Below are 27,348 nucleotides of genomic sequence, written 5' to 3' on the forward strand. Positions count from 1 at the left end.
GTTAGTTAGTTCTAAAGTCCAAACGAAACTAGCCGATGTACATATATATCATTGGTTGAACAAAAAAAAAATACCTTAATATGGAAAGTACGACAATAAAGAACAAGGTAAAGTGGCAAATTTTAGGAGACTTCCCAAGAGTTGACCTTATATAGACGAAAACGACCAAAACATTACCTTTCCACAGCAAATTGAAGTAATTTAAACCTAATTATATCGGCTACGCGTATTAATACCTTCTAACACAACGACTAACAATGTTTATTAGTACCATTAAATCTCTGGACGTAAGCATGAGATAAGTTTTATTAATTATGGATAGCTTACTGTTTAATCTAATACTCAACTTAGTTCTTCATTGACACCATTTGCAGTCAATACAAAATAAACCTAGCTAGACTTCGTGAATAAAACATATTCTCATGAAAATAGGACAATACCAATTAGGATTGTGGTGGAGTGATAAGTATTCTTTTATCCTTAACTCCCAAATGTGGAACTTCTCATCGCGAATCCGAATTCAATTGGGCCCCAATGTTGGTGCCGACACCAGGCGGGAAACCAAAAAAAGAAAACAGGACAGTATTAGAGTATCAGACATCCAATATTGCAAGATTATCTCAAAATAAAAATAATAATCGACAATCATATCAGTTATGCAAGAATTTGAGGAGAAAGATACTTGCAATATACATTTCCATTGATGAAAGATTAGTTTTACAGGCCACTGGCGTTCAATAATGACGGTGAAAATTTACATAGCTTTCTCCACAGAAAAAATTCAGGAAAATCATGTGAGATTTAAAAATGGGAAGATCGACTGTATCAGCTCGATTCGTTTGATGATGTCTGTAAACACAATATTTCCACGTACCTAGCAGCAGCAGGAGCCTCCTCGGAAAGTAGCAGCAGCGCAGATATAAGAACTAGAGCAGGTAAGTAACAGGCCACCCGAAAAGTCATCATCCAGCTGAACTCGACTTTCATCCTAATTACAAACTGTAGAAGGGCAGCCCGGTACACTAAGTTCTTGCTATGCAAGAGGTCTGGAGAAGGGCCGGACCACAAGGGTCTATTGTACGCAGTCTTACCCTGCATTTCTACAAGAGGCTATTTCCACGGCTTGAACTCGTTACCTCCCGGCCACATGGCAGGCAGCAATTTTACCAGTTACGCCAAGGCTCCCCTTCCTAATAAAAACTGTAGAATTAATCTATTAATTACCACACAAAAAAAAATGTTTAGCACATTAAAGAAATACTCACTGTACGGATCGGTCACTATTGATGCCAGAATATTTCAGGAAAAGCAGGCACGGAATGTTCTTCTGCTAGTGTTTCTCTACATCGTATCCCAGGAAATCAGATATTAACTACAAATAACATTCAGTAGAAACTATCAAATTACAGGGGGCAGAAAAAACTCTTGAAATGTACAGATTCTAAGCATGAATAAAATAGATCTAAATCTGGACAACATCTGAAATGTCAATAGGAGTGAGGAATAACCTATACATCATAAGAGTTAGACAAGAAGGATCAAGCAATCATTTCTTTGTAAATGTTCCATTGTGTTCAACAAACTCCCATGAAGGTCGAACAGCATCAGAGAGAGATCTTCCACATTCAATAGTTCTTTTCAGCCAACTGATCTTGTTAGCAAGTTCCTCCAAATCCAAAATTGCTGCTTCCACTGAGTCAGACTCCATCGAATTTAGTCGAATTTCACCACTGGTTTTAAACTTCTTCAAAGGACAATGAAAATACTTTAGGTCCTTATCAGTTGGCCCTGCACTTTTTGCAGCAACTCCAATAGGTGAAACAGAGTCACTACCAGACCAAATACTTTGCTTTGATGTAGTTGCGGCCTCTTTTGAATCGGCAGCATTCGGAGGTTGTTCCATTAACCCTTTGGATTTAAAGCCCCTTTTTTCATCTAAGGCTGGTAGAGATTTTGAAAATGAATGAGTAGAGGAAGACGAATATGATGTGGTTTGATTCAATGTGTCTTTTGTTCTGTTTACAGCCTCTGTTGAATCATCAACACTTAAAGAATGTTGTACAAACTCTGTAGTTTTGAGGTCCCTCTTTTCATTTGGTAGTGAGTTACCAGATAAACGAGTAGACAAAGATGAGTTTGATGACGATCCAGTTGTAGCCTGGCTGTCCCTTCTACCCTTACACATAGCATGTCCTATACTTGATGGAACATCAAAAGGAGCTGCAATCATAATTACAAGCAGAAATTAAAATACTATGATGAAGAAATCGTTTCAGGAACATAATTCTTAGTAAACAGAAAATGGAGATGTGACAATTTTAGTTGGAATGCATACAAACTGCGGTTCTAGGAAACAATATGCAGCTTGCAAGCAAATGAAAATAGAACTTCCTGACAATGATATAACTAGATCCGGAGATTGCTAACTCTAAAAGCTATATGAATGTAGAAAGAGACTCACATTATTAGTCAGTTTCTTCTGGGAAACGTGCACAAAGCCGATCAAGGTAAAAACTTACACGTACCTGGTGTTTTTACACCAAAATATCAGCTCATGGTTAAGTGATTTAATAAAGTGAGAATCGATATATATATATATATCATTGTGAAGTGAAAAGAAGTCTATGTGCAAATACATGTCACGGATCTTCTTTTTTTTTTAATTGGTAACACGTCAGGCATCTGCCGGTTTGGTGTTAAACACCCTGTGTGGATAGAATTTTACCGCCGGTAAATGCACAGTGCCGCTTTCTTTTACCAGTGCAACCATGTAGCCAAAGGAGATAAGAGTAATAACAATACTTAACAACCTATGGAAAAGGAAGAAATTGTAATTAGTCTAAGAACTATAGATTGAACCATGACTTTGTGAGAAAGCTAGTGAGGATGTCCTTCTAGAAGTCAAGGAAAGATAAATTCATAGAGCACAACTGTTTGAAGACTGGCTGCAGTATCACATGGTTATTGGTAAAGCACTAAGGGGTCATTTGGTTCAGAAACATAGCATTAAACAAATGTTAGATCTTATGTGAAGATTAAATCTCCTTCCTACCAACCAAACGACCACTACGGTATCAAAAAAAGTTGAAAGACATTATAGATTATTGGAAACGCACAGGTGCAACAAATACAAGAGCTCCACCAGGCAATCCATAACCAGAAAGGAGGGCCAAGCCATTCATGTTGCATATACAAATACTTCTGAGGGAGTATTAGCCAGTATCATTAACTACAGAAGCAACAGTTGTATCCAACAAACAACACAGCAATCTCAGAAGCTCTAGGAGCAAAACCATACTGCGAATAGACCACAGAGGTCTATTCACTACCATCCCTTGTCATTCCGATCTCTTATGTGTTTTCACGTTCATGGGTATAGCAAAAAGATTTTGTCAAACAGACAATTAATAAGTTAGTATCGCACTATCATTACCTTGACTAACAGGTTTAAGTAGCCGAGCATATCGGCGACGATTTTCACCATCCTGCAGTGGCCAAAAAAACAAGTACAGTAAGAAAAAATAAGCATCAGAGCAATGAGCATACAGCAGAATACAGATCAAATAACATAATTCCAACATAACGGTTAATGGTTAATATGCAATAATGTTATTCTTGAAAGAACTCCTTGAGCAAAAAGCAACCATGCACAAAACAGCTCATTTTTTGCTGGGGAGGGGGGCAGCAGAGGGGGCTGGCAAAGAAGATCAAGGATCAGCAAGATATCATGAGGTATGACAAGAAGAGAGGAGGAACCAGAGATGAGAAGAATCAAATGATGATGAAAAGAACTACGAGAAGGTGTGAATTACAGAAGTAATTCAGACTATTGCAAGACAAAATAGACCATCTAGAAGAGTGATGAACTTTAACCAAGAGACTGTTATATGATGTTACAATACGAATGTCAAGCACACTGTTGTTCTGCAAAGTTACCAATCCTTCAGTAAGCAATGCTCATAGAATATCAAACATTCACCTATGACTCAATGTCATATCAGTTAGGCTCAGCTACAGGAATCCTCTATGTCTATTCTGCTCTATTCAAGTCCATTTCATATGAATAATAAATTATTTTCCTTTTAAGACAAACTAGGGATTCTTTTAATGCCACATTATCTTTCCCTCATCTCTACACAGATAACAAGTTTAATCTCAACTAGTTGAGATAATAAAAGTTAAAGGAAATTACCAAGGATGCAGGCACAGCCCAACCAAATTCTGGAGACCAATCCACCGATGGGCGCAGATCCTTGACGAAGACTTCGTAAGTTGCACCTTCACCCAATGGAGGTGGCACCAACTCAATCTAAACAAAAAACATAAAAAAGTATTATCATACAAATCATTGGCAGAACTACAAAACTACCATGCATAGTCAGTTGAAGATGGGTCTTCAAGGAAAAATTTTAAGTGCACAACTAAAGTTGCTTTTCAATATCCCATATTAATTTGAAAGAAATAAATCCCAAGTAAGAAGTACCACCCAGTCCACAGAAAGAAAGTGAATAATTTTGCCCTAACATAACTAGATCTCAATAGTCGACTCGAACAATTAATCAATCAACCAGCTATCAATCCCAAATAAAGTTGGGATCAGTTATATGAATCCTATGTAACTATTCAGATCTATCCGAGCCAAATTCATTCACATACTACTGTTAAGGTTATTGTAAATATACCTAATGAGTAAATATCCTGTACACCTACAATATCCTTAACAAATACTTTGCTTCTATATAATTTATTTTTAAAGGCTAATAAGGGGATTGCTAAAACTAAGTTCTCTAAACCTCATGCTTATCTTAATATTGACATACAAGTCTCTAACCAAACTAAGAATATTCCTGGAAAATACCTGACAGCAACAATAACCTGGATTTAATCCCAACTAGTTGGTATTGATAATATCAATCCTTTGCCTCCATTGTGCTTCTTTGAATAGATATAGCACACATACTGAACCGGTGTGTATATGAAGGTCTACATAGGACATGATCAACCCATCTCCGGCAACCTGCTCTTATTTATCCTCTATGGGTGCTGCTTGCACCCTCTGTGAGATGTATATTTTGTGGTCTTGTTCAGTCCTGACCGCAAATTTACAAATATCTACTTATAATTCAAATGTTTTTGTAACTCCAGTAAATATTTATGATAAATATAAATATTATCATTGATAACATGAGGAAGTTCTGGAAAACTTCGAATTTTGTCAACCCAAGAAACAAAGATCTCTTTGATATTAACAGAAGTTTTATAGAACATGCATCATGTCTTGATTCCAGTAGTTCGCTTTATTCAAAGACCTTAACTAACCTGAAGGCATCTATAAACAACTACGTTTACATCGTCGTGATTAAATATTGATTAGGGTTTTTGGTACTTTTAGTTCATGTGACATTTAGGCGCTACTTTCCAAAGGTGATGCTTAACAACTACGTTTACATCGTCGTGATTAAATATTGATTAGGGTTTTTGGTACTTTTAGTTCATGTGACATTTAGGCGCTACTTTCCAAAGGTGATGCTTTTCATCCATATTTTTTTTACTGATGACACCTTAAGGAAAGGAGAGAGTAGTAAAAGCCCTCAGGAACTTGGAACTCTAGAATAAATATAGTTTTAAGTTGCATTAGCAGCGTCTTATCCACATTAGCAAGCATAAGAAATAAGTCAGCAGTTAACAAATCTCCCAATAACATCTAGCACAAAGATCATTTGTTTATAGGCTAAGAACAATACTTAACACACATATGCTTGAATGGTATCCCCACTTTTACTATGTAAAATATACATTTCCATATTCCAGGTATATTCTCTATTTGCCTTCGCCGATATCCTTTTTTCGTGGTGAGGAATAAGGATTGCCGTACCTTCATGATCTAATACAGATAAACGGACATCAGCAGTAAGCAAACCAACCTGTTATTCAGCATGCGTGGAATTTAAATAATACTATTACCTCAGCTTTACCATTGCCAAGTAACTTTGTCAGTTTTCCAGACCAATAACAGTCAGCAGTCCACCAATCAACTAAATCGCCTGCCTTCCAAGTACCATCAGTAACTATAGTTACATCAGAAGTAGAGCTAACATCGGACACTTGGCTTTTAAGGTGGGTTGGAGGATACTCTGGGCGCAGTATCAGTTGCCTTATCTCCTTCGACTTCCCACTTTGATATGGGGGCACTTGATATAGCTCTGTCCATGTCAATTCTATAATGACGATAAAAATCGAAAAGAGTAAGAGTTAGTTTGATGTACATACAAAGCAACAGTGGGTCCAAATACCCCAAGTTTCTCAATACACTCACTAATCAAGAATGGTTCTGAAGAATAACTAATCGACATGTTAGGTGACCCATACAAAATGCTTATCATCCAACCACTGAGCTCAATAAAGAAGAGAGAAGAAATGATCAGGGCTACAGCTAGCTTTCTCCATTTGGTATCATAATGGTAGGCATATCCAAAACTAGCTGAATTTCGAGTTGAAAGTTAATGTAACCTTTTCTTTGGTAGGAGAAAGTTAATGTATCCACAACTAGGGAGTTTGTAATAAAATAAAATAAAAAGTAAAATGCTGGAATGGAGATAATCATGAGAATATAATAAAAATGCGACCTCGTACAACATTTATAACAAACATTTGTGAAGGATTAAATAGGAGGCAAAGAAGATGATGAGAATTTGGATTTGCACTTCAGTATTTCAGGGAAACGAAACACACCAGTGTACATGCTCATTGATATAAATATCGGCATATATTGACTAATAATGCCACCAAAACAAGCATTAATGAACAAATGCTAAGAAGAAAATTGCATAGATTCTGATGCATTAACAAAAAAAGGTACTAGCTGAAGTAGTTCAATGACAAGGCAAAAGGGGCAGCATGATGTCATTCTTCCTGAGAAACACTAAAAGGTACTTAAAAGATAGATCCAGCAAACTAGGATGTAGAATTTCTGCTCGTTTATTCTAGTCTAGATCAATAAACCGGCTTTCAAGAATCAAAAACATGAATAAAAGAACTTATACTAATACATTAAACCAGTTTTCTGTGGTTGCATATATTTCATGTCTACTTCTGAGTACCTGCCAAATAGGCAAGGTTCTCGAAGGAGGATAAGCATTTACAACTGAAGCTTACAGCTTTGAGATGTTAGTATCTTATATAAATTTTCACAACATTATTTTGTACACGTATTTAGCAACTACATAGATGGCATTAGATGGTAGTCTCTGCACATCTTCTTACTGCATTGACATTTAGAATTCAGACGACCAAAAAAGCAACTTAACCTGTAAATCAAGCAATGCACCCACAGAATTTAAGCATCCAGATTGTAAGGCATGAAAGCCTTCAGTTAATTAGCACCAATTGATTAACCAGAACATCCCAGAGAACATACTTTCATCTGGATAGTCGAAGTATTCCAATAAGGCCTTCCAATGCCCTCCTCTGCAGCTTATCTCCTTTATCTGATATCATATACATACAAGAAAAATATAACTGCATTACATCTACTTCTTTATCAATAAAAGTCTTTTGTCTAGCAAAAAAGCAAAGCATCAAAAGTAGGCTCTCAATAAAGCAAAGTTCTGAGTTGGAGGACTTTAAATATGCTTATACTTTAGAGTAGGCATGAGCAGCAAGTTTAAGAACTCTCGCTGCACTTTCATTCATGTCATAATCCAGCATACTATACTTCAGCCACAATTCAAACAGAATACGCCATCTACTAAAAGAATAGTGCAAGTTAAAATACAACCATTTGAATTTTCATCTCAAAAGTGAGTCAAGAATGAAATATAATCTTGTGCCACATTGACTTAGTTAATATCTAGTTATAATCTAGTTATTTGTTCAAAATAACTAGATATTAACTAGGAATAATAGATATTTTTGAAACATTTAAAGTGAGCCCATCCAATATGCTTAGTATTCAAATACTATAGTTTGCAGGATTGAAGCCCATGCTAACATCCAGCGTATTTTGTACCTTACACCGAAACCATGCACCACGATATCCAACCTCGAAAGACCTTGCTTCAGCTGATTGCCCTGCCTTGAAAGGTAATTGATACCTCTGGTCCATGATATCTTTACCAAATAAGCAGTTATATCAATCACCGATTATGCAAAGTTGCATGTAAATTGTAGACGATCATAGCCATATATTAAAATAGTGACAATAAGAACCAATACGTCAACAGTGTCTGAGACTGAGCACAGTATTATAATTCATAATCAACTGAATCATCAGAAAAAATTGGTCCAAAGCACATGTTTTCAGAAAAGTTAACTCTGAGAGTTCCCCACACAAGCATGGGCACACAATTGTGGGGTAGGGGGGAGCTTTACCCCAGGTCTTCCACAAATCGACTTTGCCACTTTGAAGGTTGAAGTAGAACGTGACCAAATCATCTCAAGCGACCTCTCATTTTATCCTTAATGTGCTACTTGCAGTTTCAGTTGAATATGATTTTTCTAATCTTGTACGAACATACATCCATTTTAGCATGCCTGTCTCAATGACACTCATATTGTGAATTTGGGATCGGCTATATTAATCCTCAGTGACCACATTACTCATTTAAACTCACCTCATACCGATATTATGTAAAATACAAAAAAAAGGGACTAAGCTAGCGTTTGGCCATAGATCCCAAATTTATTTTGAAAAATCTGATTTGGGTGAAATTTGGTTTGAAGATGAAAATGTGTTTGGACATACGTTTTTAAAACATATTTTTCAACTTTATTTTTGAAAAACATGTATATAATTCCCAAGTTTTGGGATTTTGGCCCAAAATCAGCTCAATTTGAGATTTGAGATTTGGGATTTGGCCAAAATATGGGCAAAATTTATGGCCAAACATGAGTTTTGAAAATAAATCCCAAATTTATTTTGGCAAAACTCATGGCCAAACGAGGCCTAAAAGTTCTGTATATTTTCCAAATATACAAATCTCTAAAAGGCTAAACCGCTCCTAGAAAGGATAGGACCTATAGAACAAGTGCTAACGTCTAAAATATATTCTCAACCAATATTTATCATCTATATAAATCTTTTTCTTTGCCATATTTCTTACTATGTCGGCATGGATACCCAAAATTGTAGGTACTTCGAGACAACTTCCTTCTACGTGATTTTGGTCTACTTCTCTTTCTCTTCTTTTTTATCTTAGGTCTGCCTTGTCCTTTTTGAACACCTTCACTATCATGGTTTCACATCTATGGCCGATGCATCTAGAGGTCAGACGCATGACATGACTAAACCAATTCAAGCGACCTATTATAATCCCCAATGTGTGTTGCTTGAACCTTCTTGCGGATCATTTCTAATCCCGTATGATCACATATCCATCTTAGTATCCGCATCTCTACAATATTCATCTTTTGGATGCGATGAATTTTGGCGGCCCAACATTTACTCTTATATAGCAGTGCTGGCCTAATAACGGTTCTATAGAACTCACCGCACACTTTAGTAGGCATCTTTCTATCACGTAACACCCCTTTAGCACTTTTTCCTTTCACCATTCGATTGTGACCTTATGGGTAACATCTTCATCAATAATTCCATTCTCCTGGAATAACGAGCCTAAATATCTAAATTATCTGCATGTAGGCACTATAATCCCATTAATTTCACCCCAATTTCACTCTTCTTATATTGACTAAATTTGTAGTGCATACATTCAGTCTTACCTCTACCGAGAATGTTTCTCCATAGTTCAAGCATCTGGGTGACATCCTTTGTTTTCGTCAATTAGCACAATATTGTCAGCAAATAGTTTACACCATGGGACCCCATCTTGTATTGTATTGGTCAGCTCATCCATAACCAGGGTACACAAGTACATGCTAAACGTCAATCCTTAGTACAAACCATAGTTATGAAAAACTCCTTTATATGTCTTACTATTGTTCTCACACTAGTGAAGGCTCCTTATCAATATGAATTCATTTCTTTTCCAACACCCATCAAAAGGACTTTTCTTATTACTTTATCATATGCCTTTTCTCTTTACCAAAACAAATATCATATGCCTTTTCTAGGTAAATGAACTCTATGTGCAGATCTTTCTTCATGTTGCAATAAATATCCATCAATCTTCTAAGCAAAAATATACCTTCGTAGTAGATATAAAACCAAATTGGTTCTTCATCACTCTTGTAATGTCCCTAAGTCTAGGCTTAATCACTTTTTTCAAGAGTCTACACAACTTTGAATATCTCCTTTGCTCTAACACATTGAGATCGTGGTATTATTTCTCCCCAGTCAAATTTCCTACCACATCTTAGTATATCTTTAAATAACTTGGTAAGCCATCCTACTCCAAGTTCTCCCAAAAACTTTCAAACATCTATGACGATACTATATCGACACAGGCTTTTGTAACTCTCATATTTCACAAGGCATATTTAACTCTGTAGTGTAATTCCACAAGTGTAGCTAAAGTTCCTACTATGCACATATGTATTTTGGAGATCCATAAAGTCATTTTTGTGATTCAAGTTATACACACTTGAATTATATACATAAGATGGAAAAAAGAGAGTATTTTGAAATAAAACATTTTGTCCCTCTTCATCCCGAAAAGGATGACGAGATTCAAAACATAAAAGTCAAACCAAATAGTATTCAGTTTGAATTTGGACATTCATTTCCTACTTCTTAGTGAGCCAGGGTCTTTCGGAAACAGTCTCTCTACTCCTTCGGGGTAGGGGTAAGGTCTGCGTACACACTACCCTCCCCAGACCTCACTAGTGGGATTTCACTGGGTCGTTGTTGTTGTTGTATTTCCTACTTCTTAAAAACAAATTTATATCTTTAAAAATGAGACGAAATGAGACAAAAAGCTCTACATATCACGACTTTTCTAGTTAAAAATATATGAAAATTTGTACTCCCCTATTCAAAAATTAATAACATTATTTCTTTATTCGTTCCACAAGGAATTACACCTTTCTAAATTTATAAATAATCTCACTTTGAACTTTTCATTTTACGTCTAATGAAAAGTTTTTATAGTAAAACAAATGTTATGGCATGTTTAATCATAAGTTGCAAAAATCTTATAGCAACACAACGTTATGATATATTTAAGACCACAAATTTCAAAAGTATTCATTTCTTTCTTAAATTATGTATACAATCAAACTACATCAAAGTCAAAACAATTTCCATGCTTTATAACTAGGTTTTGACCATTAAGTAGGCGTTTGGCCATAAGTTTGGGAAGTTTTTTTTCAAAAAAAAAAATCAAATATGTGTTCGTTTATATTGATAAATGTAATTTTTGGGAGATTTTGAAAAACCAAAATTTCAAATCTCAAATATAGCTTAAGACATCTTTCTTGGGCCAAAATGACCATGTGAGACATTTTAGTTAGAAAAAGGGACTTTTTAATATGTCAAAACTTATCCTAAAATTCATGTCCAAACATATTTTCAATTTCAAATCAAACTTCGCACAAATCAGCTTTCTTAAAAAATATTTGAAAATTTTAAGAACATTACATACTATTCTAGAATATTGAAAATCAAGTACAAAAAGAATTCAAAAGGTAGAATAAGATGAAGGAGATGAAAAAGATGAATGAATCCAACTACATACCTTGGATATGCAACAACAAACTCAAGGAACCCAATCAAGTTTGATAGAAAATTTGGATCTTATATAGGCAGCCAAAATGTTTGACCATTGGGAGAGAAACCCTAAACAAAATTTTTATTTCCTACAGTGCCCTTTTATAAACTTAAAGGCCCAAGCCCAACATTTCTAGTAGGGCAGTGAACAATAAAGCTGCCACGTGTTTTTTCAATTACTCACTCACTTTAATAGTTTGACTCGTAGAAAAATAAATTGAAATTTTTGATCTTAAAAGCTTAAGAGATAAAAGCTTTGTGGCTCAAAACATTTGTGTGGTTATAAAAACTTCTTAATTTTCTTATTAAGAATAAAATGGGTAAAATGAAGAGATTAAAGTTACAATTATTTCTAAATTTAGAAATGTGTCATTTATTTGGAACAAACTAAAAAGAAAAGTAACTCATCTAATTTGAACATCTAATCTGAAACGGAGGAAGTAATATAAGTTGCTCTTCATTGTTTGTATTGTACCACCCATACTTGAATTTCTGAGCAAATTGCAGTGACAATTCTTAGGCCCCGTTTGGCCATGAGTTTTGCCAAAATAAATTTGAGATTTATTTTCAAAACTCGTGTTTGGCCATAAATTTTGCCCATATTTTGGCCAAATCCCAAATCGCAAATTTCAAATCCCAAAATCAGCTATTGAGCTGAATTTGGGCCAAAATCCCAAAACTTGGGAATTATATACATGTTTTTCCAAAATAAAGTTGGAAAATATGTTTTGAAAACGTATGTCCAAACACATTTTCATCTTCAAACCAAACTTCACCCAAATCAGATTTTTCAAAATAAATTTGGGATCTATGGCCAAACGCTAGCTTAGGGTGTAACGAATTGCTTCGTAAATTTTGTTGGAGAATAGATACGAAGCTGAACTTCTCTTCTAAGAGTGAAACCATATTCTTATAGAGCGGTTTCTTTTGTTCCTCAGCCATTTGGAAGTATGGGAATCTCAGAGGAATATATCCAGAGGAATAATTAGTAGGCGTTTGGACATAAGAATTGTAAAATTCGAAAAAATTGTAAAAAAAAATTTTAAGTGAAAATGGTATTTGAAATTTAGAGTCGTGTTTGGACATAAATTTCAGTTTGGGTTGTTTTTAAAGTTTTATAAGTGATTTGAGTGAAAATTTTGAAAAACAGTTTTTTGCAATTTTTCAAATTTTCGAGAATTTCCAAAATGTATTTCAAGTGAAAATTGAAAATTTTATGAACAAACGCTGATTTTGAAAAAAAATAAATTATTTTTTAAAAATCTTCCATCAAATTTTATGTCCAAACGGGCACTTAGAGCCAATTTGGCCATGAAACTTTCTTCACTTTTTTTCGAAAAATCTTTACTTTTTTTTTTCAAAAATCAGTGTTTGGCTTGAATTTTTAATCAGTTGAAGATGAATTTTTTTGAAAACTTTGTTTTTCAAAATTTTCACTTAAATTACTCACAAGAATTCAAAAGCAACCCAAAATTATATTCATGTCCGAACACAATTCTAATTTTCATATACCATTTTACTTGAAAACAAAATTCACTTTTTTTTGAAATTTTACAATTCTTATGTCCAAACACCCACTTAGTTGGCAAAGTTTTTTGGTTTTGCTAAAATTGAGATCCTATATTTCCCTTAGTTTCAATTTACGTTAATTTATTTTCTTTTTGCATGTCAAAAGGATGACCATTTTTTATATTTGAAAATAATTTACCTTTTATGCATGATTTATAGCAACACAAAATATGATTTATAGCTTTATTTATCACAAATTTAAAATATTTTCTTTTTTTCTTAAATCTTATATCCAATCAAATAGGTACACGTAACTTAAAATAAAGGAAGTAACTATTTTTCTTCCAAAGCTTTTAATCAATCAGTACAGTACAAAGTACAAAGGCCCTAATCTGAGATTGCTCTATCATGGTAATGTACTCCTTTTGTCTCGATTTATGTATCACATATTTTGTACTCTTAGTCTGTCTCAAGAAAAATAATATATTTTTATATTTAAAATAATTTAATTTTAAACTATGTTATTTATTTTATTTTTAATGAGAATTTTTATATTCACCAAATATTATGACCTCACAACATTTTTAGCTTGGTTTTAAGATCACAAATTTTAAAATTATTTTTCTTAAATTTCGTGTCAATCAAATTAAGTCATATAAATTAAAACTTTTTAGTGATATTTTTAATTCTAATTTATGTGACATATTTTCCTAGCTTTTTTAAGTAAAATATTAATTGTTTCATTTTATTTTATAATAGGGTTTTGAATAAGCACGAAAAATTAAAAGAAAAATATAATTGAATCAAATTCTAAAGTTAACCAATATTAATGGAAATTATCAAGTACTTGATCTGTAAACAATAGCTGCTTCAATCAATCCACTAGAAAGGATAATGTCTTTTGGGAGCAAATTAATAATGGTTGTTTGCCATCAAAATCTGTATGCATTTTTCATCACACAAATTAATAATGGATGATATTAGTAAAATTTGCTACTCAAGTCCAGAAAACTACTCATCACATCTTCTTTAACCGCACAAATTGCAAAATTATTCTGGTAAAATATTACAAATTTCTCTACTCCTAGCTGGAAACAGTCCCCAACAGGGACGGATGCTAATTTATATTATCGGGTTCATCTAAACTAAGTACTTTCAATATAGATTATAGATTAATGTATAAAATTCATTAAAATTACAATACATAACATTTATGAACACCGCCTATGAAAAAATTTACATTAAAAATTATTTGAATATCTCGAAAAGAAATACTTTACAAATTAAATACAGATGGAGTCTACAAAGCAATAACAAAGATTAACCACCAAAGGATGTGGTGCAGCGGATGGGCTGCTCTTCCTTTAATCAGAGGTCTCGGGTTCGAGCCTTGGTATGGAAAAATCCTTGTGTTTACCCTCAAAAATCGGATAACAATTGAATTTGTAAGTGGTTTTAAGGATATGCGGATTAACTTGACACAAAGCAATAAATTAAGTTGCAATTGAAATAAACAATGATAAAGTAAATTCAAATCACACGAATTGAACAGTTACAGTCTTAGGAGGTTAGTCACCCTCAAACTGGATGCACTTCGATCAGTATCAAGATATTGGAGAATAAGAGCTTAAAGAGAGAAATAACAATGTATTGCTTTGGAATGTGTGTTAACATGTGCTAAATGAATTATCAGACCCCCTTTAATTAGTAGAGGAGTTCTACTTTAGGTACAATTCTATAAAAGGTAAAAAATCTCTTGATTTGCTGATTGTCGGTTCCTTATTGATAAGTGCCGAGATTTTCGCCGTAATATCCGACCGATCACGGATATTTCGGTCTTCTGTTGGCTATGCTAACAGTGTTGCTTCGAGCTCGTTCGGGGCTAGGATCGATTCCGGGATCACGGCTTCGATATTCTCGAAGGCAGGTGCTCTGACTTCGGGTTCTAGCCCGGTGGGACTTGGGGTCGATCTTCAGTCTTTTATTGCCATGTTCCGAGCTTGACCTACCATGCCGTAGGCGAGCTCGATTTCGATCGTATATAGATAGTCCCCCTCTAGATGAATTCAGATACCTCTTGATGACTTTTAATTTGTACTTAGACTAATTTATAGATAATCATAACATTTTTCTTTGTGTCTGTAGGCCTCGGTGCTTCATCATGAAACTTTTCTCCGATATCGGGACGAGCTGAACCATCTTGAGGCCGAGGTTCGAGGGCTCACTGAGAAGAGAGATACTTACAAACTTCTCAGCGAGCAACGTGAAGGGGAGGCTAAGAGCCTCCGAGCTGAGCTAGAGGTGGCTCAGAAGGAGCACACCGACCTGGTCGAGCAGGTAAAAATATTTGAGGTTAGTGACGATGAGCTAGACTCGGTGACTAATGGTCGAAATCCACAAGTCCAACAGAAGATCGATCGGATTGACCAGCTCCGAGCTGAGATAGATGTTGTCAAGGCCGAGACTGACGAATGGAGAGGTAGGATGGACCGCCTGGCCTCGGAAAGGAGACTGCTCGGGCGCAGCTGATTTCGACTGAGGTCCAGCTTCGGGCGGCAAAGGAAAAGGCTGAGGTGCAAGCCAAAAAGGTCTAGGAGCTCCAGTCTCAGCTAAGTTCGGTCGTCTCTGATCGAGAAACTCTAGCCAAGGAGCTTGAAACGACCAAGTTGGTGGCCATGGTGGTTGAAGCCGATTCCGATGAGATGGTGTCCCAATCTAAGGCCGATACCGAGGCGGCCAGGATCGAACGAATGATATCGTCGAGCACGTGAAGCGACAATCCCGAAGGGAGGCCCTTGAGGAAATTCATGCTCGGGGTTTCAACTTGTCGGACAAAATTGAGAGTGTCAAGGAGCTTGAAGTCGATGCCAAGAAGTTAGCTTATCCGAGGATGAAGAAGACTCCAAGGGTTCTAGCGGGTCTGAGGGTGGAGGAGACCCCGAAGACCCTGGCAACGAGGCGGGCTCCGGTAAAGACCAGTCTATTTAAGTGCCTTGTACATGTTTCTTTGTTTTTTGTATCTTTGTACTTGTGTACTTTTGTACTTTTTTTCAAGGTCGTTTGGCCTTTGTAAAGACTATATGTATATATAATACAAGGCTTCTTTTTTCCCTTCGACAATCTCTGATTTTTGTTTTCCTTTACTTTATTATTTATATTTACAAGGATCGAAATGCCTTAGCATGAAATAGTTAGGTCATGTTCGGAGGTTCGAACAGGCTTTTCCTTTGATATTATTTTGTTTAAGGCATCATGGGGGTCCAGTATGACGGGAAACTTTTTACCAAAATACTTATAATTTTTTAGATTATAGTTTGTCGAGGGTAGCCTTTAGAACCGGTTAAGAAATTTTGAAGGCCTTGTTTTTTGTTACAGGTCTCGGACGTATCCGAGCCGTTTTAATATAGCCGTAGCCTTTTTAGTTCGGGTGTTGCCCAGTGGGTTTGTTACCCCGAGTTATCCGGGCTTGCCTAAGATAACAGTTCCCGAATAGGGATGGCCGTAGCCTTTAAGGTTCGGGCGCTGCCTAATAGGTCTTGTGCCCCCGGGCTCTGATAGCCCAGGCCGCCCGAGTTTGTCTTCGGATGGCAGTCCCCGTGTGGGAGTGATCGTTTGAACTCGGATTAAGGCAACCCTTGGGCTCGATACCTTTAGGGGATCGAATGTAGGAAATTTCTTAAGAAAAAAAATTAAGGGACAAGATATTTATGCACGAGGTAGAGACTTCTTTTTATTCTTGTGCGTAATAGTTACACATGTGTACAAGCTTTATGGCAACGCTCGAGCAATCTATGCGGGCATGGTTCATTTGACCATTTGGACCTTATAGTAAATCCTATGGGTCGAGCCGAGACCATTCAATCACAAAATTTCTTTCCTTGATAAAGTCGTTATCCGAGGGCAATTCCCCCTAATGTTCGAGGCCAATCATAGAGAGGCCTCAAATACTGTTGTCGTGATCTTCGATAACAGTTCGTAACCGGCCTTCAATTCTAAATTAGCACGATTTACTATTGCCTCGTTAAATAATTTGCCGAAAAACCCATTTGGGACAAAAACGGTCCAAAGGAAAAAGAGTGCAACGCGTGCTTTCAGGCCTAAAAATTGTATCGTTCTTTGATGGTTGCCTGCAAGTGTTAGTTCGAAATGCAAATAAGTAAAAGGAACAAATGGGGTCAACCTTAGCAGTAGTATCGCTTCAAGTTATTTACGTTCTAGTTGTTCGGTAGTCGTTCACCGTTCATTGCTCCGAGTTTGTACGGTCCCTTTCCAGTGATCTCGATAATTTGATATGGTCCTTCCTAGTTCGGCCCCAGCTTCCCTTCGTTCTAATTCCGGGTGCTTAGTGTGATCTTCCTTAATACTAAGTCCTCGATATTGAAGTGTCGAAGGTTGACCCTTCGGTTGTAATATCTCTCGATCCGCTGTTTTTGGACGGCCAACCGGACAAGGGCAGCCTCGCGCCTTTCGTCTAATAGCCTCACACTCGTATTCATGGCCTCATCGTTTGATTCCTTGGTTGCGTATTGGAACCTGAGACTTGGTTCTCCAACTTCGACCGGTATTAGGACTTCAGCCCCGTAAACCAGGGAGAACGGGGTGGCCCCAGTACTGGACTTCAAGGTCGTATGGTATGCCCATAAGACTTCGGGCAGGATTTTCTTCCATTTTCCTTTGGCGTCGGTTAACCTCTTTTTGAGGTTTTGGAGTATAGTTTGTTGGTCGATTTTGCTTGTCGGTTCCCTCTAGGATGAAAGGGTGTTTGATCTTATGGTTTTCGAGAAACTTGCTTACTTTGCTGCCGATGAATTGTTTCCCGTTGTCGTACAAGATCTCGGCCGGCATTCCAAACCAGCATATGATGTGGTCCCAAATGAAATCGATGACTTCCTTCTCCCTGACCTTCTCGTATGCTTAGGCTTCCACCCACTTAGAAAAATAGTCAGTCATAAACAATATAAATTGAGCCTTATCGGGTGCCCACGGAAGGGGGCCAACGATACCCATTAACCACTTCATAAACGACCATGGTGACAAAATCGAATGCAGCAGCACCCCGGGTTGATGAATCATCGGAGCATGTCTTTGACATTCATCACATTTTTGTACGATCTCATTCGCGTCCTTTTCCATATCGGTCCAGTAGTAGTCGACTCTGATTATTTTTCGAACCAATGATTCGGCACCTGAATGATTTCCACAGGTGCCTTCGTGGATTTCCCTCAGAACGTATTCGATATCTCCCGGTCCTAGACATATCGCGAGCGGGCCACCGAATGTTCTTCTGAACAGGGTTCCGTCTTCGGACAAACTAAACCGGACTGCCTTCATACGCAGGGCCCTCGATTCTTTTGGATCCAAGGGCAGTTTTTCGGTGTTCAGATATTCAATATATTTGTTTCTCCAGTCCCAAGTTAGGCTCGTTGAGTTTATCTCGGCATGACCTTCTTCCACTATCGATCTCATGAGTTGTACGACTGACCTCGAGTTGAACTCGTCGTCCTCGACCGACGATTATAAGTTAGCAAGGGCATCGGCCTCACTGTTTTGATCCTGAGGTACGTGTTGCAAAGTCCACTCCTTGAACCGATGTATGTTACTTGCAACTTATCCAGGTACCTTTGGATTTCGTTCTTCTCTGACCTCGAACGTCCCATTAACTTGGTTCACCATAAAGAGGGAGTCGCACTTAGCTTCGATCACCTCTGCCCCAAGCTTTTGGCTAGTTCGAGGCCTGCAATCATGGCCTCATATTCGGCCTCGTTGTTAGTCAATTTCATAGTCCTAATAGATTGTCTAACTATATTGCCTGTTGGTGGCTTCAATACGATTCCAAGTCCGGACACTTTTGCGTTCGAGGCACCGTCCGTAAAGAGGGTCTCCCCGAAGACGTCCCCGAGTCGACAAACAACTCTCTTTCGACCTCTGGTATTAGGTCCGGCGTAAAGTCGGCTACGAAGTCTGCCAAAATTTGAGATTTAATGGCGATCCGGGGTCGATATTCAATAACGTACCCGCTGATCTCCACGGCCCATTTGGCCAATCGTCCCGAGAGCTCGAGTTTATGCATTGTATTTCGCAATGGGTAAGTAGTCACAACACATACAGGATGACATTGAAAATATGGTTTCAACTTCCTAGAGGCGCTTAGGAAAGCGAGCCCCAATTTTTCTAGGTGAGGGTACCTAGTTTCTGCCTCACCTAGAGTCCTGTTAACATAGTAAATTGAAAATTGCGTACCTTGCTCTTTCCGGACCAGGACTCCACTTACCGCTATCTTCGATACTGCCAAGTACAGGTGTAACACCAAGAATTTTGTAAATAAATTATGTATATTTAGGTGATCTTTTTTTTATTGCTAATATTTTATCACTTTTCTTAAATTTAATTATTCTACTTTATTTTATTCAAAGGGGGGGGGGGGGTAAAAAAAGACTTACTATATCCTATTGGATCCCTTAGATCTATTTTTGACCCATTTGATAAAGAATAATATCTAGCTTCTGTCCACTTGGGAGATAAACCCTTTATATTAGCAAAATCTCTTTCTCTCTCTTATAAGACATTTTCTTCTTCTTCATTGTTCTAGGACTTTATTGGAAAACTCTCAATCCACACAAGTTTCATTCTCCCACTACCATCAAGATCACATTTGTCTACATAAAAGTTTTAATCATTATCTTTTGAATATATGTTGGAATGTTATCTTCAAGAATCAAGATGGGTTAAGCTTATTTGAAACCCCAGGTTTGGATTTATGGAGGAACTCTCTCAAACTTGTGGTCAGCTTCTTGTTTAATATATATTTGGTGAAATTATTAAGTTTGTTGTTAGAGAATTTGAGATTTTGAAAGTAAGAGATTCAATCCCGTTTTTGAACGGGGCAACAGTTAGTATTTTGAGCATAACTTTTTCTCTAAAACTCGGATTGTAGTGATTCAAAATTCTGCAGAAAGATAAGACATAGATCTACAATTGTTATGCAGATCAAAATAGTCAGTTCTGCTGTCTACTATGTCAAAAGAGGGCTGAAATACATGACAGAGTTGCTGCCAGATTTTTAGTAAAATAGTTGTGACCCATTTAGTCTCCCTTTTTGATATTCATCACGATTTGATTTAAACATCTTTAAATTTCAGACCTTAAGTGAGTGTTGATTACGTATTTAAGATACAAGAGATATTTGTTCAAGCTAAGGAGCACACCTTAGGAAAATTGCTCTTTTCTTGGCTTAGAAAATCTTAAATCCCTTGATGTCGTTTGAGCTTTAGAAATACTAAAGCTCCAAGATTTGCACGTAAAATTAAGTGATTCTTTCAATTTAATTTGTTTAGATATTATAAGTGGTTAAGGTTTGGTGAAATTTAGGTAAAATTTATTGTCATATTGACTTGGTTGCTACTTTACTAGTTTACTTGCTTTGTTGCTTGAGAAGGAATATCTTGAGGCATTTTGATTTATTAGTGGTCATTGAAGGTATAATTTCGTAATTGAGTTATGAATATGTTAAAAATCATATGGAGTGTCATGTGAACTATTTTTGAAAGACAATTTAGCTCGCCCACATATACGGATTGCTTGAGCATCATTGCATTCTTGCTGGGATTTTATCCTTCTTGTGATAGTGACTTTGTCACTTTTATTGGCATGCCTTTTGCTTGGATCTTGACCCATCTTGACTTTGGATTCAACTCCATCCTAATCATGGACTTTGTCCATTTTAAGTATGGATGGGAAAGCCACTTTCAATATGGCTCTTGATTCTCTTGATAATTAGGTGACGACCCTACTTGATTTAGGACTCCGATCCTTCTTGTTACTTGATTATGTTTTGATGTAATTGCATGACTCATATGTTGGGCGAATCAACTAATCGGTGGACTTTTTTGGATATTAGTTGAAAATCTTCTTGACGTTTGAGATTATGAATAATAGTACTATTTTATGATTTGATATTTAGCCCTCTTGAGATGATTGTACCTTCATTAAGTACTTGATGTTGATTTTAATAAGCTCGTATCTAGAATTTATTCCTTGTATTCATTCCATGGTTTACCTTTATTTTATTATGAAATGTTAGTTAAGTTTATGTGCCACTAAGCTTTATGCTTATAGTTTGTTACTATCGTAGGTGATGTGCCGGGAGATGTCTGAGGATATCATTTGAAGTAGACTCTTTGGAAGATTAGATGAAGATCACACTTGCATAGGCATATGTAATTTTTTGTTTGTAAACTTTTGGGAACTTGTACATGATCCATAAGATACACTTAGATATGCACTCTGAATGATTATTTGGTCATGACACTATTATCTTGGTAACTTAATTTTGGTGATTGATTTGACTATTTTGTGGGTGTTTATGCCCAAGTCTTGTAATTAATTGAATTTGGTACTTAAATTGAACTTGGGAGATTATTTTTGAAGATTTAACTAGCTTTTATATGATTGAGAGCTGAACTTTATGCTTAGTTTGAGTCTTGAATGGTGTATGAAAAAGATATTCTTCTACTAGGTATTTGGTAAATTTTAAAGTATTAATTTAACTTAAATAGATGTTGCCGTTTTTTTAATAGTTGTATCTTGAAATTTTAAAGAGATTTTTATGAGATTTTTCTAAGTTGAGATATTGTATGTTGAAATTTATTCATGTGCACATTTTCTTTTTCTTATTTTGCTAGTTTATTTTATTAAAAGACTATTTAAATTTATAAGTATTATATTAGTTTTTATAAGTGGCATCCCAATAAGGGGTTGCTACAACAGGTATAGTTGTTCGTTTATCTTTAGCGTGTGAAGCAGCGGTGGGCATAATAGATACCGCTTGAGTTCCTCCAAGGCCCGTTGGCACTCCAGGGTCCATGAGAAGTTATTCTTCTTCTTTTTCTTCAGTAGTGAGAAGAATCAGTGGCTCTTATCGGAAGACCTCGAGATGAATCGCCCCAGGGCGGCTATGCATCCGGTTAATCTTTGCACGACCTTCACGTTGTCCACAATCGTGATATCTTCGATGGCTTTGATCTTGTCGGGGTTGAGCTCGATTCAACGATTGATCTGAGGAATTTACTTGATCCGACTCCAAACGCACATTTCTCCGGGTTCAGCTTCATATTGTACTTCTTCAATATGTTGAAAGTTTCCTGCAAATGTTTTAAATGGTCATCTGCTCACGGGGACTTAACCAACATATCGTCAATGTAAACCTCCATTGATTTTCCTATTTGTTCCTCGAACATACCGACATTTTTTAATCCGAATGACATCACGTTATAGCAGTATATGCCATACTTAGTGATGAAGGAGGTTTTATTAATGATCACCAGGGTCCATATTTGGTTGTACGCGGAGTACGTCGAGAAAATTGAGGATCTCGTGGCCGGCGTGGCATCAATCATGCGATTGACATAGGGCAAAGGGAAGGAGTCCTTAGGACATTCCTTATTCAAATCCTTATAGTCTAGACATATTCTTAATTTATTCCCCTTTTTAAGGACTACCCCTACGTTTGCTAACTAATCCGGGTATTTAACCTCCAGAATGGACCCTATTTTAAGGAGTTTAGCTACCTCGTCCTTGATGAAAGCATGTTTGACCTTGGACTGGGTTTCCTCTTCTGCTTGACCGGGTATAACTTCGGGTCCAGGCTTAGCTTGTGAATGGTTATCTCCGGCGGAATACCTGTCATATCAAGGTGGGACCAAGTGAAGCAATCTCCGTTAGCTATAAGAAATTGAATTTTTTCCTAAGCTCGGGGATTAACCCCGTGCCCAGGTATACCTTTCGATCGGGCAAGTGTTCGGTTAGTATGACTTGTTCTAGTTCCTCGACCGTTGATTTTGTAGCGCCGGAATCGTCGGGGGCTATGAAAGATCTAGGGCCTCCGTAGTCGTCGTCTACCCCTTGTTCCTTCGACTCTATCGAGGCAAGTATAGGTGATTGCTATATGGTCCCGTCTTTGACCATCCGATTCGGATCCTTCGATGTTGAGAGTGTGGATGTGGGGATCACTTCATCGACCGCGAACATCTCATTGGCGGTCGGTTGTTCTCCATCAATTGTTTTAACTCCTCCGGGTGTTGGTAATTTCAGCACCTGGTACAGCGTCGAGAGTATTGCTCTCATGTTGTGAATCCATGGCCTCCCGAACAGAGCGTTGTATCTCATATCCCCTCCGATTACGTAGAACTTGGCTTCCTGTACGGTTCCAGCGACGTTCACAGGTAATGTTATCTCCCCTTTAGTGGTCTCGCATGCCATGTTGAACCTGTTCAGGACTCGAACCGCAGGTACCATCTGATCTTGTAGGCCGAGTTGCTCCACGACCCTTGATCTGATGATATTGGTTGAGCTACCTGGATCAATTAACACACGCTTAATTCGAGATTTACGAGTACCGATATTACCAGTGCATCATTGTGGGGTTGCACGATCCCCTTAGTGTCTTCGTCGTTGAAAGACAAGGTTCCTTCAGGTACGTAATCCCGAGTCCATTTTTCCCTTGTGATGGATACTTTGGTGCATTTCAGCATCAGACCTTGGGGAATGTCGATTCCACCGATGATCATGTTGATGACGTGCTGAGGCTCTTCCTGCTCGGTCTGCTTATTAAAGTACTTGTTCTTGAAGTGGTTCTTGGCCTGAACACTGAGGAATACTCGGAGATGTCCATTGTTGAATAGCCGGGCCACCTCTTCTCTTAATTGTCGGCAGTCTTCTGTTCTGTGGCCATGAGTGCCGTGATATTTGCACATTAGGTTGGGATCCCTTTGGGCTGGATCGAACTGTAAAGGTCTAGGCCGTTTGGTATCTTTGATGCGTCCGATACCAGATACGATAGCAGCGGTATCGACGTTGAAGTTGTACTCCGATAATCTTGGTGCTTCTTTAGGCCCGACGGGCCTGTCGAAGCTGTTTTTGCTCATGACTCCCGGTTGCTCCGACCTCGATCACTTCTCCTTTAATTTCTTATAGAGTTCCACCTAGACCCACTGCTCTTCGGTCTCTGTTGTACGGCTAATACCGATCCCTGTTTAATCTCGGTTCACGATCGATGTCTCTCTTGACTTGTCGATGGTTCTGTTGGGATACACGGACCCTGAAGGGGCCCCAAGCTGATCATCTTTGACCCTGATTTTTAACTAATACCGGTTATGGACATCGGCCCAAGTGACAGCCGGATATTCTACCAAGTTTAGTTTCAACTGCTGTGAAGCCAATGAGCTCCGAATGTTGAGTCCTTGGGTGAAAGACGGAACTGCCCAATCATCATCGACCGGTGGTAGGTCCATCCGTTCTATTTGAAACCGGGACACGAATTCTCCGAGCATCTCATTATCCTTCTGTTTTACTTTGAAAAGTATAACTTCCTGGTCTCGACCTTAATAGCTCCAGCGTGTGCTTTTACGAAGAAATCAACAAGCATAACAAACGAGTCAATACAATTAGGAGGTAAGTTGTGATACCATATCATAGCTCCCTTTGATAGGGTCTCCTTGAAATTTTTCAACAAGACAAACTCGATCTCATCATCCCCCAAGTCATTCCCTTTGATGGCACATGTGTAGGAGGTTACATGCTCATTTGGGTCGGTCGTTCCGTTGTACTTAGGAATCTCAGGAATGCAGAACTTCTTAGGGATCGGCTTTGGACCCGCGCTTAGAAGAAAAAGTTTTTGCACGAACTTCTTGGAATCCAGGCCTTTCAATCTCGGCGGCACTCTTGGGATTCGGTCGACCCTGGAATTGTAGGTTTCCACCTTTTTGTTATTATCGTCGATTTTCTTCTCCCTTGATTCTACCCGTTTTGTCAATTCCTCAACCATCTTTATGATCTCGGGGTTAGTCCCAGATTCGTTTTCATTCGACCTCTTTGCGACTAGTTCATCCCTGCGGATGACTTCCCGGGATGCATCGGGTTCAATTCTGCTTGGTGTGCAACTTTTGTTTTGTAACTGAACTATCGCCACCTGTTGAGCCTGCAACATTTTGAAGATCATCCGTAAATTGACCCCTTCTCCTCCAATGTTTTATTTATTTTGAGCTACCGATCAGGCTCCACCACGGACGCTATTCCCGGGGTCAGTAGGCAGATTTGTGTCGATAGCCACATGCGAGTTAGCGTCAATCGAGTCCGCGATCGGAATTACGATGGGATCGACTGGCGGTACCCCGCCACTGGGCACTATGTTGTTATTTTTAGCGTGATAGTCAGACTCGCTGTCAACATGTAGGGGTGCTGATTGTGAGTTTTGACATTTTGAGCTTTAACCTGAAATTAGAGGCACTTCAATGAACAAGTGTAAAGTAGTGCGTGTTATGGAAATTTGTATCAAATAACCACTATTATCCTTATCCCCACGGTGGGCACCAAACTAATTACCCTAAAAATCAGATAACAATTGAATTTGTAAGTGGTTTTAAGGATATGCGGATTAACTTGACACAAAGCGATAAATTAAGTTGCAATTGGAATAAACAATGATAAAGTAAATTCAAATCACGCGAATTGAACAGTTACAGTCTTGGGAGGTCAGTCACCCTCGAACTGGATGCACTTCGATCGGTATCAAGATACAGGAGAATAAGAGCTTAAAGAGAGAAATAATAATGTATTGCTTTGGAATATGTGTTAACGTGCGCTAAATGAATTAACAGACCCTCTTTATATAGTAGAGGAGTCATATTTTAGGTACAATTCTATAAAAGATAAAAAATCTCTTGATTTGGTGATTGTCGGTTCCTTATCGATAAGTGTCGAGATTCCTGCCGTAATATCCGATCGGTCACGTATATTTCGGTCTTCTGTTGGCTATGTTAACAATGTTACTTCGAGCTCGTTCGGGGCTAGGATCGATTCCGGGATCACGGCCTTGATATTCTCGAAGGCAGGCGCTCTGACTCCGGGTTCTAGCCCGGTGGGACTTGGGGTCGATCTTCAGTCCTATATTGCCATGTTCCAAGCTTGACCTACCATGCCGTAGGCGAGCTCGATTTCGACCGTATAAACCTTGGTAGGAAGTGCTTCCCCCTGAATGGGGCTCTACGTGCCTCGAATACGAATATAGTCGGGCTCCAATAAGAATATCGAACACCGGGTGGAAAAAAAACACATAGATGACAAGCATATAGGATGCATCTTCAGATAAAAAGTTGCTAGTGCACCTTATAAAAATATAAGGGATAAATATATTAAGAATGCGGTAGTAAATATATCAATTATGCCTCGTGTCTAATGGATTTAATAGCTCAAGTATTTTAGCTGAGGAATTCCAATAGAACGGTTTGTTAAATTAATAATATTGACACTGCTATACATTTACTTGCATCGAACTCAAAACAAGAAAAATTAATGCATTTACTAATAAAATTATGTTTATTTCCTATAATATAACGAGAGGGTGAGTTGACAAGAGAGGAAACTAATTGCTCTGTATCTCCTAGCTAAGTGCAATTATGATGACTTACCTCTGGTGTTTGACTAGCGAATGCAAATTTGTTTTGATCGACCGGCCCATTTTGTATTGGGATACACATATAGCTGGTCATATTTCTTGTTTATTTTTTCTAGCCATATATATAAATTATATATTGATTATATATATATATATGATTTAAGTGGTTGGATAAGCGGTTATTTGGATTAACCCTTTGCTTAATTTTTTTTTTTTTTGAGATAGAAGAATTAAGATCTTTGCACAAATAGCAGGCCATACTAATTGTTTATTTTTTCTAGCCTTATACATAAATTATATATTTATTATACATAATTATATACATGTAATATATAAATTATGTATATATTATATATTCACCGGCTAATTTTAATTTAAGTGGTAGGGTAGGCAGCTATTTGGTTAATTCATCCAAATACATAAATTGGACCGGCCCAAATATAGCCCATGAATCAGTCCAACGTCACAATGATCTTATCCAAAACTCAATGCAACCCAACTCACCAAAAAACCCAAAACAATATTCTAAAATTGGTGGGACCAATTTTAGCCAATCAACTTTTAATTTGTTTACTAGGATATCAACCCTCTTCATGAAAAAGAAAAAAAAAAATCCCCAAAAGTCCTTAACATGTAAAAGTGTTAACTGTTAAAAGTAGGGCATCTAGGTTATGAAGGGACCCTCAAGGGGTGGGAGGTGGGGTAGAAAGGGGGTGGGAGGGGA

At 37.5% G+C, this 27,348-nt stretch overlaps 1 protein-coding gene and 1 long non-coding RNA gene across 3 annotated transcripts; one reads left to right on the forward strand and one right to left on the reverse strand.

Annotated features, from left to right (window-relative positions):
- Positions 1,424-11,756, reverse strand: LOC109232348. 2 transcript variants are annotated; one of them, XM_019398082.1, is made up of 7 exons: positions 11,634-11,756; positions 8,009-8,109; positions 7,418-7,487; positions 5,965-6,218; positions 4,193-4,309; positions 3,434-3,485; positions 1,424-2,220 (listed from the first exon to the last, which is right to left on the reverse strand). In XM_019398082.1, exons 2-7 carry the CDS (start codon positions 8,102-8,104, stop codon positions 1,547-1,549), a joined length of 1,263 nt encoding a protein of 420 aa, XP_019253627.1. In that variant the 5' UTR covers positions 8,105-8,109; positions 11,634-11,756; the 3' UTR covers positions 1,424-1,546. The 2 variants fall into 2 exon arrangements, with proteins under 2 accessions (XP_019253627.1, XP_019253628.1); XM_019398083.1 differs by lacking the exon at positions 11,634-11,756 and having other exon boundaries at positions 8,009-8,192.
- Positions 19,699-21,522, forward strand: LOC109232806. Its single transcript, XR_002069002.1, has 2 exons — positions 19,699-19,956; positions 21,306-21,522. It is a non-coding gene; the product is annotated as an uncharacterized LOC109232806 (long non-coding RNA).

Source organism: Nicotiana attenuata, chromosome 9 (assembly GCF_001879085.1).
Source record: "Nicotiana attenuata strain UT chromosome 9, NIATTr2, whole genome shotgun sequence".
In the NCBI taxonomy this organism is placed as follows: domain Eukaryota; kingdom Viridiplantae; phylum Streptophyta; class Magnoliopsida; order Solanales; family Solanaceae; genus Nicotiana; species Nicotiana attenuata.

Coding starts and splice junctions, on each gene's coding strand:
- LOC109232348 (XM_019398082.1), bottom strand. CDS start 8,104: ATGGACCAGAGGTATCAATTACCTTTCAAGGCAGGGCAATCAGCTGAA. Junction 6,219..7,417: donor CTTCGACTATCCAGATGAAA/GTATGTTCTCTG, acceptor TCGTCATTATAG/AATTGACATGGACAGAGCTA. Junction 3,486..4,192: donor GGGCTGTGCCTGCATCCTTG/GTAATTTCCTTT, acceptor TGGCCACTGCAG/GATGGTGAAAATCGTCGCCG.